The sequence below is a fragment of the Talpa occidentalis genome, unplaced genomic scaffold (assembly GCF_014898055.3).
Source record: "Talpa occidentalis isolate TD23 unplaced genomic scaffold, MPIMG_talOcc4v2.1 talOcc4.3, whole genome shotgun sequence".
In the NCBI taxonomy this organism is placed as follows: Eukaryota; Metazoa; Chordata; class Mammalia; order Eulipotyphla; family Talpidae; genus Talpa; species Talpa occidentalis.
In genome coordinates, this window is record NW_023603184.1 from 2,943,943 (window position 1) to 2,960,794 (window position 16,852).

General features: G+C 37.2%; 3 protein-coding genes across 3 annotated transcripts; 2 read left to right on the forward strand and 1 right to left on the reverse strand.

Annotated features, from left to right (window-relative positions):
* The first annotated feature begins 1,045 nt into the window (after positions 1-1,045).
* Positions 1,046-2,027, forward strand: LOC119254271 (olfactory receptor 5W2-like). The gene has a single exon (XM_037521387.1). The coding sequence runs from the start codon at positions 1,062-1,064 to the stop codon at positions 2,025-2,027; it is 966 nt and encodes a 321-aa protein (XP_037377284.1). The 5' UTR covers positions 1,046-1,061.
* Positions 2,028-6,991: 4,964 nt separating this feature from the next.
* On the forward strand, positions 6,992-7,930 carry LOC119254272 (olfactory receptor 5W2-like). The gene has a single exon (XM_037521388.1). The coding sequence runs from the start codon at positions 6,992-6,994 to the stop codon at positions 7,928-7,930; it is 939 nt and encodes a 312-aa protein (XP_037377285.1).
* Positions 7,931-13,478: 5,548 nt separating this feature from the next.
* LOC119254446 (olfactory receptor 5L1-like) lies at positions 13,479-14,423 on the reverse strand. The gene has a single exon (XM_037521546.1). The coding sequence runs from the start codon at positions 14,421-14,423 to the stop codon at positions 13,479-13,481; it is 945 nt and encodes a 314-aa protein (XP_037377443.1).
* Between the last annotated feature and the right edge of the window lie 2,429 nt (positions 14,424-16,852).

A 16,852-nucleotide genomic window follows, 5' to 3' on the forward strand; every position in this document is an offset into this window, starting at 1 on the left:
TGTTACCAGAATCCTTATGATGATTAGGTCTCAAAAGTTCCTATTAATTCCCACTGCGTAACATCAGCATTCAGAGGGGTATTTGGTTAACATGTTGCTGCCTTTCCATTCCATACTCACAGAGACCCTTCCACTGCATTCTGCACCAACCACCCCTCCCTGCCATAGTAAGTCCTAATGGAAACACCGTTGCTCAAACTTGCTTGTCAAGGCTGCAAAGAACTTCATAAGAATTGAGGGACTAATTGAAAAGTGGGGGAATGCTACATTCTGCCACCTCCAAAGCTGCACCCGTGCATTGTGTTGGATGATGAGGGAATGCAAAGGACTTTATCCATAATCAGCACCTCTTATTTAAATTTCATTTCCTATTACGGATCATGACATTACACTATTACATCACTAAAAGATTAAATGCCTGAATGTGGGTTAGCTAGACCAATTAATTGTCAATAACCATTGCCTCAAACTTCTATGATATAGAAGTTAACAAGTATATCATGTATATTACATAGCTTCTTTTGGAAATAGCCAGATTTAATTTGAATTAAAGTGTGCTATAATCTCTGTATAATGCTATACAAATAAAAGTGATAATAGCAATACCAGTACTGATTTATATGATTAGATACATTTCCACTACATTCACTTTCGTCAGGTGCTACTAGCCTTATTAATCTCTTTTTCTAATTCTGAAAAATAAGGCCTCCCTTGGGGGCACTGTTGTTGAGCGCTGGGCTGCAAAGCTGCTCTCAGCCTCTGCAGCGCCGGTTCTATCCACGGTGTGGGTCCCACATGGCACTACAGACCTCTCCTGCCACTCCCGCTGTTCTCAGCAGTGTGTTTTGTCCATCTGCCTGTTCTGCTCCCTGCTCTGGCTCTGGTGAATTCTCTCACCCTCCTACGCTTCTGACTGTACCCAGTGTTTGTATAAATAAATAAAAATCTTTTAAAAAAATTCTGAAAAATAGAACCAGAAATTTATCTAGTAGGATGTAAGAGGACGTAAACTTCCACTTGCATTTCCCTTTGTCACAACCAGGGATTTCCAGGCCTGACGGATGGCTCCTGAGAACTGCACTGTGTTTACTGAGTTCATCTTCGTAGGACTTTCTAGAAGACGGGATGTGCAACAGGGGCTCTTTGTGTTCTTTCTGCTGGTTTATGGCATCACTGTGATCGCCAACCTGGGAATGATCCTGCTGATCAAGGTGGACTCCAGACTCCACACGCCCATGTATTACTTCCTGAGCAATCTGTCTTTCTGTGATATCTGCTACTCCTCCTCTGTCTCTCCCAAGATGCTGGCTGATTTCTTATCTGAGCAAAAGAGGATCCCATATAATTTCTGTGCCATGCAGATGTATTTTTGGGGCACCTTTGCAGATGTGGAGTGCCTCATGCTGGCTGTCATGGCTTATGACCGGTATGTAGCCATTTGCAACCCACTCCTGTACACAGTTGCCATGTCCAAGAGACTCTGCACCCAGTTAGTGGCTATCACTTGCATGGTGGGCTTGGTGGATTCTGCAGTCTATACCACTTTAATTTTTCGATTGTCATTCTGTACTTCTAATATCATCAATCATTTTTTCTGTGACATCCCACCCTTGCTTGCCCTCTCCACCTCAGATACATCCTTCCATGAGATGCTGCTGTTCACTGTTGGTAGCTTTATTCTGGGGTGCAGCATCATCACCGTCTTCCTCTCCTATAGCTACATCATCTTCACCATCCTAAGAATGATCTCAGCTGAGGGGAGACGTAAAGCCTTCTCTACATGTGCCTCACACTTGATGTCTGTGGCTGTATTTCATGGCACGCTGCTGTACATGTACTTTCGACCCAGCTCGAGTTATTCCATGGACACGGACAAAGTTACCTCTGTCTTCTACACAGTTGTCATCCCTATGTTAAACCCACTAATCTACAGCTTAAGAAATAAGGACGTGAAGGGTGCCCTGAAGAAAGTAATGGGCTCTGAAACAACGTCTGGATGCAACAATGTTTTTAATAACAAAAAATAGTATTTTAGAACTGTTCACTGAGGATCAGATATTCTGATATAGTTGCCTGTAGTCTCAACAAATAGCCTTGATATTTGTTATTAATTTTAATGTATGGAGCTACACATTTTGATATTTCTTTTGTCTGCAAAGGAAGCCAAATAACAATGGATTCAGTTGTTTCGCAAACAGACTTTTGACTCTTCCCCTCTGTGCTCATGGGTTTGTCCCAGTGGTACATCTCGACAGAATTTCCCCTCCCCACTTCAACTCAACCTTCTAAAGTATCAATTATTTTTAATCAATACATTTCGTAAAATTCTTCACACATAAAGGAGTGCAGTTGGCTAAATTGGTTTTGTTTGTATGCTTGCTTTTACTAGCATTGTTTATTAGTTTCCAGAAGTATTTAAGTAGTAAATGAATAACAATAAAATTAAAATTTCCTACTTTAGACACAAAGTTCCTTAAATTCACTAACTTGTCTTGTACACAAGATAATTAGCCCTCCTTATCCACTGGTTCTATATCCATGGAGTCAACCAAACTCAGATTAAAAAATATGTCCTGTTTTTAGGCTTTTTGTGGTTGTATCTGCACTGAAAATGTATAGACATTTTTTTTTTTTCATGCCGTCGTTCCTATGTAATACAAGAACTACTTATATAGCATTGACATCTCATTAGGTAGTTTAAGTAATCCAGGAAGATTTAAAGTATAAGGATGGGTATATGGGCTTTATGCAAATGCTAAAACATTTTATACTAGGGATTTCAAAAACATGACACAATTTTGGTTCACAAAGTTATTTGCTTTAAGCTGTTTTCCAGAAAGGAAGATGAAGTTTCTTCTCATGTTTTCCAAGAGCAGAGAGAATACCAGATTTTACATTTAGGCTCTCTTCCCTAATTTTCTTTACCTCAGCATATAATATGGCCAGAGTTGTGTATTTTAAAAATGAAGCAATACATTAAAAATGCAAAATTTCAGTTACTTTTTTGCATTACTGATTGAATAGACTTTTCAGACAATATTTTATTATCTCTTAAATGTTTTCTTTATTATTTCAAATATGTATGTTTTATTTATTGAATACTTCACATATGAAGTTTTCTCAAAAAATGTCATTGTCCAATATCTTTCCATACTCAATGCACTTAATTAAAATTTATCAAATATATTCATAACCACACAAATTACCCACACAAATGTGCTTATATTATGTAAAATTAGATTCACTGACTATGTGTGTCATATGTGTGTAAGGAATAGTGATATTGCTATTTTTCTTTACCTTTTTCTTTTAAAGTCACTGATTTAGTAGTCTTTCTACATGGTCAGGAAACCAAGATGTTTAGGTTTTGGGGTGGGGTCTTTTTTGTTTGTTTTCTTTTTAAGAAAATGATGATGATGGGAGAGTTTAGGATAAGAACTGGACTTTAAAGGGAGACAGATCTGAGTTCACAACATCTGTGTGCTGTTAGTTACTTGTTAGTTTGCAGCTGTGTGTATGTGTGTGTGTGTGAGAGAGAGAGAGTGTGACAGAGATATTCAGAATTTCAAAAGTAACACAAAAAAATATAAAATGAAAAAATGGAAAATAAATAAAATAAATATCTTCAAAAAAAAAAAAAAAAAACACCTAACTTCCCATCTGAGACTAAATCCCTAGTACTGACAGTAGACCTGGCATAGTCTAATCGTGGCATTGTGGCATGAGGTGGATCTCATTTTCCTCATCAGAGCCTGTTCACCCAGCTGACTGATCCCAGGTTCACATTTGAGCCTCGGGTCATGCCCACCCACCTTAACACTTTCTCTTAGTGACCTTGCCTTCACCCTTGGCTAAAGCTGAACAGAAATAGAAATTCCTTCACAGCCCTCCATGCTGGCCACACCTTTTCAAAATCTAGGTCAGATGCCTGAAACCACGCTACTGTTCTATGTCCCAAACCCCACAATGGCAAAGAAGTGAGTATAGATAATTAATCCCAGAGTACTTAATTTCAAGCGTCCTGTGTGACCACTCCCCCAGAGCAATGTCTGAAATGTAACACTTAGTAACCAATGTGAGGGACCCTGCACTGCTATGACCTGTCTGTCTTGCTTAACACATGGTTCTCACCACTCTCAGCTGTCATTCAACTTCCCTGTTGAAAGACCACCGTGGCCGAAGCCCCAGATCACCACTGATCTCTATGCACAAAGCCTGCTTCTATAGACAGTTTCCACCACACTGAATGGAACTGTGTCTAGATCTATGACCTGGCATACATTGTCATTGTTAAGAGGTCTTCCTCCCTAGTGCAGCCTTTTGTCCACTGCTGTACCTCACCTTTAGGCTGAATACCTTCCCTAGGTTTTAAGCACCAAGAATTTGTAAGCTCTGGGTCCCATGGCTGATTCCCAGAACAAATCTCCCCCTTCAGTAACTGTGTTTAGTTATATGGGAATTATTTGATATGAATCCTTTACTTTTGCTCAGGCATTTGCATCTTTAATCATAAGCATACATAGTGATGAAAATGAGGGCATATGTATAATGATACAATTAGCTATATCTAATATACATTTATTTATGTATATATACAGTTTTTTTATTTTGAGAATGTGTTTAATATGAGACTATGCATATGTGTCTATGTAAGTGTGTGAGCAAAAGAGAGTGTGTATTTACTTTCTAAATATGGGATCAAAATAAAATGTATAGGGGTAGGAGAACTTGAAATAAGGAATGCTTGTGGACTGGAGACATTTACTACTGCTAAATAAATATAATACAGTAAGACAGAGAGGGATAAAAGTAATATTTGTTTTTGAAAAGTTCTGTATCTTTTTCTCAATCACCTACTTGCGTATCTGGTGATAAATCACATTACTGTACCTGTCACTAACTCCTGAGAGACCAGGTGTTGAATACCCAGGGACCAGACTCCGGATGCTTATATAATCCAGGGCAGTCAGGAGACCAGACTGACAGCCCAAAGACAGCCCTGCATGCACAAAGAGCTTGCAGATCTGGGTCAGGTATTAATTTATTTATGTTGCCTTTCTGATTTAAATTTTAGATTTCTTTAGTTCTTTTTATTCTGTTTTTATAAAACCAAGAGGTGTCATAAAAATTACATAGCCATTAATTTTAATTACTTTTACCAATATACTTATTTAGATAATGATACAATAAGTTATATCTAATATATACAGTTTTTATTTTGGGAATGTGTTTAATATGAGACCAGCTCATATTAAATATGAACAGTTATTCACCAAAACATAACAGAATTTAAAAAGAGATGGCATAGATTGTGGAAATGATTGGACTTTTTAAAATTATGTTTAAACCCTGTGGTACTTGATTGGATTTTATTTTAAAGTAAAACATTTTTTTAGATGTGTATAAAATGAACCTAAAACAAGGTTTTTGAGACCTGCATGTTGATCACTAGATCATTATTCAGATTCTTTTTCTTTTCCTCATCTACCATCAAATTCACTTTTCATATATTATAGAGCAAGGAATACATTTATAATATCATGTACAGCATTGTTGGTTTGAGTAAAATATAATAGTGGGAGATACTTCAATTGGCATCTACGGACAACCAATGCTTAACTACAGGGCATCCGATTTTAGAGATATGCCAAAAAGTATAGATTAAAGAAAACAATAAAAAATAATGTAGATTCTGGGTAACTGGCACGGAGGCCCAGTTCAGACATGACTATGTGGCATGGCACTGTGGATGTAGGAGTAATTTTATCATGTGTCTTACACATCATATCCATTGGCGAGTAGATCATGTAGACTTTAGAGAATTAGGACAGAAGGACCCAGGCAGTAAACCACATTTCCTTCTTTTGCTTCTGTCACCTGTGTTATCAATAACCCTGAGATTAAGTCTCAAATGTTCTTCTCCATTTCCTCTCAACACCACCTGCTTTCAGAGGGGGGACTTGGTTAGCCCTGGCATTTACCAGTCTCTCCAGTGCAGAGTATCACTCTTAGAGACCCTTCCACTCCATTCATAGCAACCAACCTCTCCCTGCTGTTGTGGCCCCTGGATCACAGACTATCTCTATATCTTGCTTATTGAGTCTGGGTAGATATGAGGATATGAGGGTTATTATATCCAGGAAACTACCACAGCTCTGCCTGCGCATGCTTCTGGATAATGATGGATGATTACAAAGGCATATATTCATTTTCTACACCTTTAACTTAATCCTGATTCTCTATACAAGACATAATTCATTTCTACAAAATTAATACAATCTGGTCAGAAGATGGGGTCATCTGGATGAACTAATAGTAACTTTTTTTTTTTTTTAATAGAGGCATGTTTTTTATTTATTTATTTGTTTGTTTGTTTGTTTATACATGCACTGGGTACAGTCAGAAGCGTGGGAGGGTGAGAGAATTCACCAGAGCCAGAGCGGGGAGCAGAGCAGGCAGAAGGACCGAAGTACACTGCTGAGGGGAGCAGCGGGAGGCAGGAGAGGTCTGCGCGCCATGTGGGACCCTCCTCTGGTGGCCGGGGAGCAGCCGGGGATTGAACCGGCGCCGCAGAGGCCGCGGGCAGCTTCGCAACCCAGCGCTCAACCGCTGCGCCACCGGGAGGCCCTAATAGTAACTTATTTTGCCTCAAGTTCTGAGGGCATCAATTTCTTCGCTATGTGATAGAAGTAACAAAAATATATAAAACATACATAGCTTGGTGTGGAAATAGCTTGACAGTTTGGATGAAAGTGCGTTACAACCAGTGCAGTGTTAGATCAATGTCAGTGGTACTCTTACAGTCATCGTATCTATTTACAATGGAATTATATGCATTTCCTTTTTTCACATTACCTCATACAGTCAAAGCACTGTTTATCTCGTCCTGTAATTTCTATGAATTAGAAGGTCCAGCAATTTAACTATTAGGGTGGGAAAACCCTTCAATTCTATTTCCTTTGTTCAAACCAGGAATTTCAAGATTTGACGGATGGCTGCTAAGAACTGCACTGTGTTTACTGAGTTCATCTTCATAGGACTTTCTAGAAGACAGGATGTGCAACAGGGGCTCTTTGTGTTCTTTCTGCTGGTTTATGGCATCACTGTGATCGCCAACCTAGGAATGATCCTGCTGATCAAGGTGGACTCCAGACTCCACACGCCCATGTATTATTTCCTAAGCAATCTGTCTTTCTGTGATATCTGTTACTCCTCCTCTGTCTCTCCCAAGATGCTGGCTGATTTCTTATCTGAACAAAAGAGGATCCCATATAATTTATGTCCCATTCAGATGTATATCTTTGGTGCTTTTGCAGATTTGGAGTGCCTCATGCTGGCTGTCATGGCTTATGACCGGTATGTAGCCATTTGCAACCCACTCCTGTACACAGTTGCCATGTCCAGGAAACTCTGCACCCAGTTAGTTGTCATTTCCTACACAGTGGGCTTGGTGGATTCAGCAATCCACACCTGTTTGGCATTTCGATTGTCATTCTGTACTTCCAATATCATCAATCATTTTTTCTGTGACATCCCACCGATTCTAGCCCTCTCCACCTCAGATACATCGATTAATGAGATAGTGATGTTCACCTTCATTGGCTGTGTTGTGGGGTCCAGCATCATCACCGTTCTCCTCTCCTATAGCTACATCATCGTTACCATCCTGAGAATGAAGTCAGCCGAGGGGAGACGCAAAGCCTTCTCTACGTGTGCCTCTCACCTGATGGCTGTAGCTATATTTCATGGCACACTGCTGTTCATGTATTTTCGACCCAGCTCGAGTTATTCCATGGACACAGACAAAATGGCCTCAGTCTTCTACACAGTTATCATCCCTATGTTAAACCCACTCATCTACAGCTTAAGAAATAAGGATGTGAAGGGTGCCCTGAAGAAAGCAATTGGTACTGAATCACATTCAGGGTGAAACTCCTTTTTCACCCAAAAGTATTTTAAAATTCTGAGTTCAGTTCAGGTATTGTGGCATAGTTTTGCTGTCTCACCTATAATACTTCTTGATATTTTCCATTATGATTGTATCTAAGTTGATCCTGGATTGCAGTAATTATTGAAATTTGTACTTAGGAATATGTAAGCGGTAATATAGATAAGAATAAATAAGAAATATTCAGTTCTACAGTTCCATAAATGTAAAGTTTGTGCCACTCTAACAATTCTTTGTTTTGCTATTCACAATATTCAGTACAGTACGTTAAATAAATGTGTTAAATAAATGTGTTAAATAAATGTTAAATACATGTGTTAAATAAATCAATGAGTATAGCTTAGAAAACAGATGCAAAAATAAGTTTGTGTATTACCAAGAGAAAAAAAATCTTATTTAATTATATCCCAGTATGTTCATCTTAGATGAAATAATCTTCACTTTTTGTCTTTTGGTTTAGGCTGAAAAATGTATGAGGGAGAGGGATATTTGGATCCAAAGACCTCTCTTCCTCTTCTTTGGCCCCATCAGCACACTTCCCCCCTAAGCAAATCTCTATTTTAATTACCCCAAATTGTCTTACATCAGCATGTGGATTTTCCTTGTCACCTACTTCAATGAACAGATATATGCTATTGGCAATTGTCCTCAAAGTGCAATGGAAGTTGAAAGTAAATGCCTGGACATTCCCCAAAGGCCACTTCAAAAAAGGATTCCATGCCCCATGGTTTATTCATGGCACCACATTAGCTAAAACTAAAACACCACCACTGAAATAAATGCCCAATTGATACAGCTTATGTTATAATGGAAGAGTTATTAACACTTGGTCAATGGAAAAAAAAAACGATTTTTTTATTAGTTTTCCTGTTGCAATGATTTATATTTGCTCTGTGTCTTTCTGTAAAATAAACTAGAACCATTTTTTCAATTAAATTCTGATAATGGTGATGGCTGAGTGCTTGGGGACTAGAATTTTCTAATAAAGCTATCCTATAAGCTATTCCAATAACATCACTGTTTTCCCCACCAATCAACTAGCAACTAACACAGTTATGAAAATGATAACAGGATTTCATGTTCTCAGGGGTATTTATTTTAATTTAGGTTGTTGTCAAAGGTAAAGTATGGCAGGATATTTCTGTGGTTCCACAGGACTAAATGATGGGTTTCACAAGATTTTTCATTTATGTCTTATTCCTTAGCTTTATACATGCAAAAAAGAGTATTGAATATTTTGTACTTCAAACATTATAAGAATGAAGCAAAACATTAGAAACAGAGTTTTTAGATTATTTGTCTTGTTTTATTGAGTGAACAGAGTTAAGAAATTCTGTTACCTCAGTTATTTTCTTTAATACTATTAAGTAATTTGTTTTCATAGAATATATCACAGACTCTTTCGATCACTATTCAAACTTCTTTCCAATTCAGTATACCTTATTTAAGATGTATTCAATTTACTTATATTTTTAAAAATTGAACTTATGCATGTTTTATAAAATTAGATTCTCTGGGCATCTTTCACATATATGTTTAAAGAAAAAACAAGATATTTCTCACTATGTTTTTTACCTTTACCTTTAAATGCACTGATTTAATAGTCTTTATACCTGGTCAGAATAATCAAGGTTTTCTATCATATTCATTTTAAGAAAATAATTGAGAGTGTTTAAGATCAGAACTAGGTTTTGAAGTGAGATAGCATTTCTTTCAAAACTGCATGTAATCATTTATTTATCTGTGTAACTTTAGCCAATAATTCCCTACCAGAGACTTAACCCTGGTTCTGAATAAACAGGGCTTCTTCACAGTACCATGTCAGGAAGCAGATACAGCTTTTCCTATTCTTGCCCACCTGTCAGTGTCAATCGAACAGGGAGACAGGAACCTTAGGCTGTGTGTTAGCTCTCTGTCCACCCTGGTCTGGTCTGGTCTTTTCCTGGCCTGGTCTTCATTCTTATTTAGAGAGAGATGTTTCTGTGGTACCACAGGATAAAATGTTGGGTTTCATACGATTTTTCATTTATGTCCTCTTCATTAGTTTTATACATGCTAAAATGAGTATTGAATATTTTGTACTTCAAACATTATAAGAGAGAAGTTTCTTAACAGCTAGCCATGCTTGCCACAGCATTCCCAGTCTGCTGAAACCAGCCCAGATGCCTGAAACCACACTACTGTTCTAAGTCCCAGTAGTGTGGGACTTGGCCGTGAAATAAATTTATATAATTAATCCCAGAGTACCTCATTTAATTTTTAAAAATTTTATTTACTTTTATGAATTTGTCAGTCATTTATATATCCATATAATTTGGGGCTACATTTTTACACTCCCATATATGCAGCAGCAACCCCCACCAAGCCTCCAGTGCCAATGCCTCATCATTTTATTTTTTTTTAATTTTATTTTGTTAAAGATTTATTTATGTATACAAGAACTGGGGTACAGGCCAGAGGTGCGGGGAGTGGGGTGAGAGAAGATTCACCAGAGACAGAGCAGGGAACAGAACAGGCAGATCTACTGACCTACACTGCTGAGGGGAGCAGCGGGCAAGACAGGAGAGGTCTGCTGTGCCATGTGGGCAGCTCCTTGGCCAGGGATTGAACTTGTGCTGCAGAGGCTGCTGATAACTTCACAGTGCTGTGCTTAACCCCTTGTGCTACCAGGGAGGCCCAATACCTCATCATTTTAAGCTATCCTTGCAGCCTTAACCCAGGATTACTTAGCTGCAACAGAATCAGTTTCTATCTGTTGCGATGAACACATGCAGTTCAGATAATATGCCTGTTCAGTATAGGAGGAAGCACTTGGTTCTCATCACCCTCAGGCTGCCATTAACTCTTCCTATGAAAATCACATTGGCCAGAGACCCAGATCACCACTGATTTATATGCACTACACCTTCTTGCAAAGACAGTTTTTACTCTGTTTTTCTTCATCTTGAGAATGTCTGAAAGAAAGATTATGTTGACCCTCAAAATGGTAGAATACTGTCCATGTACTAGATGATGGTATTCACTACCTAAACTTGATTTAACCAGTGTTAATGTCTGGAGATATTTTTCACTTATTGCAAATGTGGAGGGGGTAGGGGAGGAAGATGAAGGTGCTATTCATAGAAACCAGGGATTCTGCTTAACATTCTATCATTCCCAGGACAGGTCTCACAGTACAGTTCAAAACAGCACTAGTGTTAATGTTGAGAGACCCTGTTCTGTTTGGAGAACCAAAGGCAAAAGGTGTTTCCCTTATCTAAAAAAGCCACAGTTTCATCCGTAATGTGGGAAATCTTGCACCATTGAAAACACTGGACAACCAATACAGCACTACATTTTCATCATGAATACAATATAACTCCATTCTTTTCATCATTGCTATTTATTTAAAGAAACAATGAATACCTGTCTTTTCCAGAGTTACTAGAATATTTCAAATTGTTATTGCCTTCAAGGATTTCTTTTTAAAAAACATTACTAAGGGTTCACAACATGGGCCAGATCCTTGCAGTTTTTCCTTAAGTTTAAGTCCAACAATAAATGTCTGAGGCTGCAGTTTAATCCCAGTTATATTTGAGACACCTGAGTTTAAGCAAGTTTAAACATCTTCCTCAAAAAACACTCATCAGAGGGCCTCCCTGGTGGCGCAGGCAGTTGAGCCCGCACTGTGAAGCTGAGAACTCTGTAGCATGAGTTCCATCCCAGACAGCCGGCAAGAATCCCACATGGTGAAGCAGACCTCTGCTGTCTCACCTACTACTCCCCTCAGCAGTGTATTCAGTCAGTCTGCCTGTTCTGTTCCCCGCTCTGCCTCTGGTGAATCCTCTCTCTCCCCCCACCCCCACATCTGGCCTGTACCCCGGTTCTTGTATAAATAAATCAATCTTTAAAAAAAAAAAAAAAAAAAAACTCCTCAGAGTTTGAATTTGAACCCAGCCAAGTATTTAATCTTGAGTGCCTATCTTACTTTGCTAAGGCAGCAATAACCTAAGAGTCATTTACATGACTCTTAAAAATAAATACAATAGCAAACAGGGCGTGAAATCTTAAGGAGGAAAACAAATGAAATGTTAACATGTAGGAACATAAGAAAGATAAATAATAATTCTACCTTTAAAAAATGGGTGTGTTAAGCTTAAAAATGGAATTTAGTATAGACCAGGTTCCAATACTCTGGGATCTGTAAATACTAGTTTATTGCAGGAAGATTGCTTGCAGTCATGGTTAGCTTAATGCTCTTGAGATGAGGGCGTTTTCTTGCATTATCTGGGTAGACTGGAAAGGTCCACAAAAGTATCCTTCTAAAACAGAGGTGAGAGACCATTTCTCTCTCTCTCTCTCTCTCTCTCTCTCTCTCTCTCTCTCTCTCTCTCTCTCTTTCTCTCCCTCTCTCTCTCATACACACACACACACACACACACACACACACATGCACAGAGAGAGAGAGAGAGAGAGAGAGAGAGAGAGAGAGAGAGAAATGTAATAAAGATGGAGAGAAGGGATGTTGAAAGATACCAGCCCTGAAGATAGAAGTGATGGGACCACGAGCCAAAGAAAGCCAACATCCATTAGAAGCTGGAAGCAATAGGAAAGGATTGTCCCCTGGAACATACTGAGGGAGTGTGGTTCTGCTGACACCTTGGTTTTGAACACATGATATCGATTTAAAATGTCTGACATCCATCATTCTAGGACAATGAAGGTATACTGTTTTAGATCATTAAATTTGCAATAATTTACTTCAGAAGTCATGGGAAACTAGAAGATCTAGACTATATGGTGAATGTTTAAAATAATATCAGGAAAAGTGATGAAATTGTTAACTAGGAGATGGATATTTTAAAAAGATATTGTACCAAATACATGATTTATTTGTTCAATCAAGAGTCAACATATAATAAAGTTAGAAAATATCAATAAAAGCAGATAATTTGTTCAAAAGTTATAGGTATAGTGCTAAAAACCTAAGATACACCATTTAATTTTTGTGAAAATTTTATTTAAAAAGTAGAGCATTATTACCTCTACTTAAAAATTATAAACTTGTAATGCAATATAAAAAATCAATAAAAAGGAAGCAAAGCTGACTAAAATAATACCAAGAATTACACATAAACACATATGAAATTCACTCCATATTTTCATAAAAAAGTAAAGACTATAAGACCTTTCCTTTACATTCCATGTTAAAGAAAATGGAGTCTGTTTAATGAAGAAGGGGTGCATGCATTAAGGATGATGCAAATTATTGCATTGCTAGAAATATGTTGATGGTATCTTATGCCAAGAAAATTAATTTTATTAGTACCAATCCCAAAACCTACTCAAAGAGAAGAACAGTAAAAGTAGCTGATACATTTCAACTGTCCAATAAAAGGGGTAAGATATGGTTTAATAAGATAAGCAAATGGAAAACATGTATAGTCCCCAGATCGTAAAATCTTTATCTATTTTACTTTCCATTGATCTACCTAAATCAAAGTCCTCATAAAAATCTCTGATGAAACTCTGAAAGTAGCTAAGAAAATAGTTATCGTAAAGGTAATTTAGATCCCAACACTTTCTTGAGAGCTTCCTTCACATCCTTGTTCCTCAGACTATAAATCAGGGGATTGAGCATAGGAATCACTACGGTGTAGAACACTGTGGCCACTTTGTCAGTATCCGGATTGTTGTCAGAACTGGGCCGGCAGTAGATGAAAAGGATTGTTCCCTGGAAGACAACAATGGCTGTGAGGTGGGAGGCACAAGTAGAAAAAGCTTTTCGCCTTCCTTCTGCGGAGCGTATCCTCAGGATGGTGATGAGAATAAACAAGTAGGAGGTAAGAATGATCATGATGCTGATGATCTCATTGAATGTGGCCACAATGAACACCATGAGTTCATTTAGAGAGATGTCATAGCAAGCAAGAGTAAAGATGGGTGGTAGATCACAAAAGAAGTGGTTAATTATATTTGACTTATATGATGGGATCTTAAGAGCTAAACACAAGTGAATCAAAGAGCACACATTTCCAAAGAGGTAGCAGCCGGAAGCTAAAGCCACACAGACTTTCTGGGACATGGAGACCATGTATAGCAGTGGGCTACAGATGGCCAAGAAGCGGTCATAAGCCATCACTGACAGCAGGAAGACTTCAGTGATTACACATGTACAAAACAGATAGAATTGCACCATGCATCCTGGGAAGGAGATGGCTTTTTCCTTGCTTAAGATATTAGCCAGCATTTTTGGCACAATTACTGTGGAATAGCAAAAATCCACAAAAGACAAGTGACTAAGGAAAAAGTACATGGGGGTGTGAAGTCGAGAGCTCACTCGAATTAGTGCAATCATTGCCAGGTTGCCCAAAACTGTGCATCCATAGATGAAAATGAACAGTAGGGAAAGAAAAACTCTCAACTCAGGGGCATCTGATAATCCAAGAAGAATGAACTCTGTCACAGAGGTACAGTTCTCCTCCTCCATTACCATTAGAAGTCAGGTTTGGTAAACCAAATGGTATGTTTTACATTCCTTCTGAGAAGAGAAAAAACAACTCATTGATGTAAAATATATAAAGTTCTTATCAAATATGATATATTTGAAATACCATTGTGAAACAATTAAAACGTTCAACATGTCAGTGGATCCAAGTGATCAAAGATAGTTTAAGTACCTGTGGAAAACTATTTGATTCCCAAATTTTATCCACCACAAAAAATTCAGTAGATAAATTAAAACACAGATGATTCGAAGGACTTTGAAGTAGATAAAATGATATACATAAATGTCATGTAGAAAGCAACTCCCATGCCCTTAAAAAGGCAGTAAGTTCTATCCACACAGGGTAACAGCAATGTGACCCTAATAATACACACTAATATTTTAGTAAATATCAACTGCATAAATTCTCAGCAGATGAGGTCCTATACTACGCCTTTCTTGCAAAATGTAACTAATTTCTTTGAGATTAATGGTTTATATCAACTTTCAATTTGAAAATATGCACAATGAAAAGAAAATTAAAATACTGAAAACCATCATGATTTTCACACATCAAATTAACAGAGTAATGTAATTATAGTATTAGTGATTAATGTCAATAATGGTACAGAAAGATATAACTCCTATGTACTTTTTCTGGAAAGCAATTAAGCAACATAGATCTAAACTCTTAACCTTTACAACAGTAAAAGCTATATGATACTTTCATGAAAGATTTTATGCTTAATAAACTCTTATAACCATTATTTAAATTACATTGATGAAATCATGAAGCCAGTGTATGAGACTATATTACAACATTGTTTATAATATTGATGATGTGAGAAGTAGTCAAAAATAGAGTAATTGTTAAACTATCATGTATGATATGTAGAATAGAAAGACATCATGCTATTTTGGATTACATTTTGGAGATGCTTAATTTGTTCAAAAATGATATCTATTAATGTGCTTATACATAGGATACATATGATAGATATCATAGATTAGATAGATAGATAGATAGATAGATCGATAGAGCAAGATAAATAAAGATGTGTACTTAGACATGTGAATGCATGATAGTGGTATGTGTTGTCACTTTGATTTGGCTACAATTACAGAAAAATGAATCCTTTATCCATATTAAAAAAGAGGCAGGTTGGAGCTTTCCAGAGTTCTCTCAAATTGTTGCTTGGGGAAGTGGTTACTTTGTGCATTCCATAGAAGTGGAATCAGCCATTCAGACTTGTCCTTAAAGAACAGGTAAATAGATGTTGAGGGATTTTATTCTCTGTCCTCCTTTCTAGCCAGCAGTAAGAATATACCCATGATATCATATGCAATGTGTAATGAAAATTGAGTAAAGTCATTCTGGACTGGAAACATATACCATATTTTTCCATATCCTGAAGTAATTTTTAAAAAATGAATATATTTTTTTTCCTGAAGTCATGATATTTTCATTACCTGATCAAAAAAAAAAATAGAGATTTGTCTAATTTACAGTTAAACAAGAAAATCAGCTCACTCGGAGGAGGTTCTCCTAATGTTCTAGGATAATAATAAGAAGCCAGTTTATGGTAAATCCACGACAAATCCAAAAAATTAACCTCACTTAATAAGCAGAAATAGTTCACATGTTCCAATTTTCCCTGAGTTACTGAGAAGCATTCAATTCTCAGAATTAGAGCAACAATTATAGAGCTCATACACAGTCATACACTCTAGATTTTGACAGTAATCAGTGTGGAAAAGTTAGAAAAGGGAGGTGTGTGCATGTATGTGTGCGCGCACGCAATTGATATTCTAGAGAAAATTGTTCTAATTTCATCAATTCTTTCCAAATACTAAAAGACAAAAGCATTTTAAACAGGAATTGCAGGGGAATATGAATTCTGTGAAAACAGTCTCTCATTAGAAAACAGATGAATTAGGTATATCTTTAAAATAATCAGTAAGTAGGGAAAAATATTCACTTTTATTTTAAAATAACCTAGGCGAAGTTCTAGCTAACAAACCTGAGTGACAGACATCTCTCTGGCGCTGGAGATGTTAGGTATGCACAGTACACTCTCAGAGACTTATACTTTGATGTAAACCCTTGGGAACTGGCCCCTCATGTCTCAAATTCATATTTACTCTCTATGGTATAAAAAGACATTGGAATTAAAAGAATACTACATGAGATATAAAGCACAGACAATAATTAATCTCTATGGAATACCAGCCTATTTTTTAATACCCTAAATTTGTAAAGCAGTTGTTTAAATTCCAACATGCCTACTTTTATGTTACATTGAGCACATGATGACATTTGCACTCTGGTGTCACCTCTGTGAGCCATACCTCATAGTGGCTTTCAGAAATAAAATGAACATTTTCTATGACTGACCTCATTACAAAGGTACCTAAATTTCTGCAGGGCAGTGACTAGA